The sequence below is a fragment of the Botryllus schlosseri genome, chromosome 1 (genome assembly GCF_051294905.1).
Source record: "Botryllus schlosseri isolate E-star chromosome 1, Bs_hap1, whole genome shotgun sequence".
NCBI classification, from domain to species: domain Eukaryota; kingdom Metazoa; phylum Chordata; class Ascidiacea; order Stolidobranchia; family Styelidae; genus Botryllus; species Botryllus schlosseri.
The window spans coordinates 30,589,191-30,595,190 of record NC_137236.1 but is presented as its reverse complement, the minus strand read 5'-3'; the positions used below and the strand labels follow the sequence as shown (position 1 = coordinate 30,595,190).

Sequence of the window (6,000 nt, the reverse complement as noted above, 5' to 3'; positions counted from 1 at the left end):
GCCGATAGTGAAAATGTTTAACTTTTTAAGTCAACATGTGAGCTTACGTGAAAAACATACCGTACCAAATTCATCGATTCAACTCGAGTCCATAGCTAGCGGACTTGGTGATTTATTTTTCGTCAGCGGCTACCCGATCGGTCAAAAACAGGTCAAATTTGACTGTACCTTACCAAAGTTTAGTGCGGTCCGGATTCGCCATAGTTCGGACATATCTGAATGTGTTTGGCCATTAATTGCTCAGTCAACACACGGTGTTGCGCGTTAAAATTGACATTTTGTTAGTCACAGGCAACTTTTTCACAGGGGGAGGGGAATTTTAGTTCAAATATCGGCCAAGGGGGGCACGAGACGAAAAAGGTTGGGAACCACTGATGTACCGTAGGGCTGTTCAAAAATAACTTTTTTTCCCCGATTCAAGCCGATCACCTCTTAAATCGTCAGGTTGCAGTAGAAAACCTTGCTCACCAAATTTCACTCGATTCCAACCAGTAAAGGACTCCGCAGATCCAATCAAATTTTTTAATTTATTATGGAAAATTGAAAAAAAAAAAAAAAAATCGCAAATTTTTCTGCCAACCCCATGAAATTGTTGAGCTGTCTTCAAAAACGTTGCAAAACAAATTTGAGTCAATTCCGACTAGTAGAAGCGGAGTTATGTGAGTTTTTCGATGATATTTCTCGGATTATCCTTGATCGGTGGATAATCCGCGATTTTTCGACGAAAAACTCACATAACTCTGCTTCTACTGGTCGGAATTGACTCAAATTTGTTTTGCAACGTCTTTGAAGACAGCTCAATAATTTCATGGGGTTGGCAGAAAAATTTGGAATTTTTTTTTAAAAATTTTCCATAATAAATTAAAAATTTTAATTGGATCTGCAGAGGCCTTTACTGGTTGGAATCGAGTGAAATTTGGTGAGCAAGGTTTCCTACTGCAACCTAACGATTTAAGAGGTGACCGGCTTGAATCGGAAAAAAAAAAGTTATTTTTGAACAGCCCTGTACGCCTTCAAAATTAGTAATGTGTAGGCTATGAAAATCTTCATAAAATCTGTCGCACTGAAGACCTCTCGTATCATTCATTGATCACCGACAAGCTAAGTTTCTTGCACATATATTTCGAAAACCTAATGGCAGTGTCGTGAAGTCAATAACCTTTGAAGATGAAAGGAGAAACAAAAGGGAAGACCCTCCTGTAACGCTGATGAACAATGTCCTTACGGAACGACACCGGCAACAGGACATTCTCGAAATCAGTAGCCTACTTTCACGCGAAATTTAATTTATATTTGAAATCCTTGATGCTATGTCTTTTTTCGATGGATACTTCGATCACCACGGTGATAGTGCTCTTGGTCTGAACGCAGACAGAGCTAGACCTATAAATCAAATGATAGTAGGCCTAGGCCTATAAATATGATGACGGACAAAGTAAATTGTCACTGAAGAATGGCGTGTTTTCGTGAAGTACGTGTTTTTGTCCGAGTTGTGTGACTGGTCCGAGACATCTTTGGCATATAACTGTCATAACCTCTTATTGGTGAGCTTTCTTGGGCCGACGTACCTGTAACGTTCTTTAATTAGTAGGTAGGGTATTACCATGTTACCATGATTTGTCCTACTTCTTCAGGAAATCGAAAATGTGGCAAGGCGCCTTCCTTCATAGCTTTGACAGCCAGGAGACTGATCAGGCACGACATAAAAAACACCATAAATGAAGCGAAATATGTAATGAGGATGTTCAAGCTGGGCTTTTTTTGGGTCGGACTGGAAAATGACCACGACGGGGACACGCGTGTGTCGAGCTTGTGCGCTTTTGATTTGTGGTCAGACCTTATATTCATTAAGTTTGTCGAATAATTGTCGCATTAAGTTCAAAGCCTAATCAATTGCCATTTCACAACTCCAGATTCTCTACCAATGATGTTTGACCGATACTGTTACCCCATATTATTTGCGCAGCCTTTAGGAGAATACGTCACGGCTCAATGATATAGAATAGATAGAAAGCGTCAATACAGCTCCCCGTGTTCATAAAACGCCGGAGTCTGTCGATGAATTATTGTATCGGATGTCTGTATCCATACGTATAATTCGTTTGTTATATTTACGCATTATTGAAGTAGTTTGGACCTCAATATTTTACGCCGTAGCACAAACAAGATTAATCACGAATAAAAAAAGATGCAAGGGGATCATTACGTGCGCAAATCAGTATATTTCTCCTCAAGAGCACGCGTTTGTTTTCGCCAGCGGCGTCTGTCGACTGTCGAGCTTGATGGTCAGACAGGTTAGGTGCCTCACCGTTATGCTAGGTGTTATCAAATAACAACAGTGAATTGAAACGATCCCTGATGTATTGAGTAACAACCGCACAGCCAGTTTTAAATTGCTCAGGAAAATAAAGCTAAATTCGCGGGCTTTTCTTGGAAGTTGAAATATTAACAGACCGTAGCGACACTTCCAGAGTTCGCCAGTTGGGAAGAAAGCGATTGTGCAATTATGATATATGGCCGGGTGCCGGCTAGTTAGGGGTGTCCTGAAAGCTTCCCGAGTTAAGCGTCTACATGCGGTATTGATAACAGTAATAATAATTATTGTTGTCGCTCCGCTTATGCTGGGAGTCAACAGCTGTTTTTACTTGTCGGTAGCGGAGCGTGCCCTTCTGATCAAGGTCGATCGCTGCTCTATACAAAATTACACCAAATCGCCCTGTGGTTATGAAACTGCGTAATTATTCATGCTTATGATTGGCGTTTCCATGATAATTCAGGGATCCACCAGAAAAATGTAGGGAATGTCTGGTTATTGATCATTCTCTTCTCTGGTATTTAAAAAAACCGACCTTTGTTTTGCAGCTGTATATAGGCATTGTATGACATAGGAAATAAATATTGATTGTGGGAGACTCATATTTTTGTATGTATTTACCAGATGTTTGGCTGCTAATGTTCATATAAAACTTCCCTAAACCTTTCGCATTTCGCTGTGGGGCGATCGCCTCGATATCCCGCAAAGATGTCTCTCAGTTTCGAAAGTGGCTCCTATGGACTGCGGCAAGTTGATTCCGGCAACAAGACCGTGCTTTTGATGAAGTTGACTGACTCTGCGTTGAGGATAATCGAGTCTTACCTTGACAATCCGGTAAGGATATTTTGCAAGTATAGAACTAAGGCTCCCATCATTCCATGGAGCACGGTATCATGCTTTGTGTCAAGGATTAATATTGAACACTAATGCCATTAGGAACTAATATTTTTTTTCCTTCAGTCATTTACAAATCTGATGTAGCCTATGTCTATGAATTTATTTAAAATGAACTGCATTTGCACAATTGCACTGGCTGTGGGTACCGTACCCTTTCCCCAATTATATGTGCTTGATGAGGTGTTTGCTCCAATAATTGGTATTTTATAAACTAGTTAAAAGTCCACTTGTATTAGGTGATGATTTTTGGTAGATTTGCAAATAAAAAATAGTTGGCTTTTCCCTCCATATCATGCTGGTATACACAGTCAACTGAAATCTCGGTAGGCCTTTGCTGATAAAGGTAATTTTTGGTGCGTTGCGCGCGTACTTTGTTAATTGAGCTAGTGAACATGAGAACCCAAATTCGTGTGTTGTTCTCATCATACAATCAGTAGTGATATCATGGCTACTTGAAACAAGAGTCCCATACCAATACACGGTACTGGCATCTTTCAACTTGAAATACGATGTCTATTTTACTAAATGTGAGAGAAGCTGTATGACCCAAATCTTTGTTGCCTCTTCGGATCTTCATTCTTGACTTACCACTGGTTAGGGTTTGAGTTAGCATGAGTTGTCGCTATGTTAAGCTTGTTTAGAGTTCGCTTGGGAGAATCTTTACAATACAGGTGCAAAAGTCAGCAAAACCACCATTAACTGAAAGAATTCAAAAATTTATGTCGTGAAATATGGGTCGTTTAGGAATTTGCTGTGCGATACTACATCAAGTATCAAGTATCATGAGCAGACAGTACAAGAAATTATATATATACCGTACTGTAGCCTGCTTATTCCTCTGGAAAACACACTTGCTCACAAAATGATAACCGTTTTTTAGGTTTGAAGAAAAATCGTATTGAATAGCCTGCAAACCTTGTCATCTCAACTGTGGTGTACTTTGACCCGAGGTTTTCCGCTGAAAATTTGATTTGTTCGATCACCATTGAGCAATAGAATGGGTTTCATAAAATTGTATGCACTGAAAATTAAGTTCAAAATTAGCACACAGGCACAAGATGACGCTTACAGTAGGTACAAAATGATTAACTTGTTGCGATAGTCATTGCTTATGATAGGTGGTACACTGGCACCTTGCCTTGATCAACTTCTTGCGCTGTTCCAGACGAGATGGGCATGGAATCACCATATCTCTATATTCACATATGATAACATAACAGCTTATGAAACTGTTTCTTTGTTAAAGCACCAGCAGTGCAATATACCATGTGTATCATCTTTGTAATCGGGCCTCGGGGTCATTATGTCCTGGATTCGTAACCTGTACTGTCAAAATCCTACAGCAAACTATGTTATATGTTTCAATCAACTAACACTGTTGGCAACGATGTGATCAAATTGATTGTGCAAGATTATGCAATTTTCACACTATTTTACTGAGCACTACTTGAATCAATTGTGATGTGGTTTTGAAATCAACATTTTAACTTGAGTAGTATCAGTGTCTAGCGTCAGGAATACCACTAACTTTCATGCAGCACCATATTGCTGACTGCATGCACCATTTCTCATGTCCAAGGCATGTGATACTGTGTGATTATTATCACATTATTGACAACGGTATTACAAGTTAGCCCATCGGGTTTGATCAGCATCATTTCAGCATGAACTTACCTGTTCGAATACAAGGTTATTCTACTTGTGAAGTGGTGGAGACAATAATGTGTCTGTAGCTGGTTAAATATTACCCGAGGTGTCGATATGGTGTGATCGTGTCTGCGGTTGCTGAGATACAATGCATGTAGCCAGCTGTTCTTGTGTCAACGCTTGTCATAGCTTACTTCGGGAACAATGTTCGATGTCCATATGTCGCTTCCAGTTGCGGTAAATCCAAATCGACCTAAATGTGGGCATGGCGGTGGCGGTTTTATGCTGCATACTCGAGCTTTCATTTGGAAGGATGATCTCTATGATTCACTTTTCTAAAAATTGAAACTATTACCATCTGAAGTCGTTTTGTGCTCCTGTCTTCATATTCCAATTCAAATATACTATTTTCTAATCCATTATTTTATCATTTAATCAATTCCTTATTATAGATCAAAATTACCATTTCATTCTATTTAGGTTAGCAACTTAGAACTTCCATGTATTTTAACTCAATATTGATGCAGTGGGGCTTAAAATAACCATCTGAATGCGGGATATCCTATTCTCCTTCCTTTCAAAATAACAGTGTGACACACTCATTGCAAGCTTCTGTTTTCGTGTTGCATGTTCTAATTTTGCACATCGAAACAAAGCTTGATTTCCATCCATGATATTTGTTGGAACTAAATTGAAGTCAGAGTTTATTTAGTGTATCTAGTACCATGTAATCTATATTGGAGTTTGTTCAATGGCGACAACCGACTTGTCTCTTGGTGAACATGATATGATAGGCTGTACAGGTTGATGGGACGACAAATAAATCATTAATTACTAATGTCTTGGCTCTTGATATTATTGTTCTTACGATTTCCTAATCATTCGCATACTCCTGTTGGAAGACACATTACATGTAGTTATGGTGTATCAATTTCGACTTTGGTTTTGCATTCCCTTAATATTGCACACTGCCTTCCCAGGGGGCTGTCTTGGTGCATATTACCTTATAGAGCAGATGCTAGTGTCCTAATAGAACATCTACATACTATGCTGGAATTTAAATGTGACAATGGTCATATTTTTTTATGAATCAAATCAAGGTTAGTAAATTCAGACATGTCATACTCAGGGGATGGTATTTC

The 6,000-nt window shown here is 39.2% G+C and overlaps 1 protein-coding gene across 1 annotated transcript in view; it reads left to right on the top strand.

Moving 5' to 3' along the window:
• The first annotated feature begins 2,898 nt into the window (after nucleotides 1-2,898).
• The window catches only part of LOC145447284 (RNA polymerase II elongation factor ELL-like), a 39,169-nt gene continuing 36,067 nt past the window's right edge, over nucleotides 2,899-6,000 (top strand). Inside the window, exon 1 of the mRNA XM_080325711.1 lies at nucleotides 2,899-3,148. Coding sequence (XP_080181837.1) covers nucleotides 3,023-3,148 — 126 coding nt within the window. The 5' untranslated portion in view covers nucleotides 2,899-3,022. The remainder of the gene's footprint in view (nucleotides 3,149-6,000) is intronic.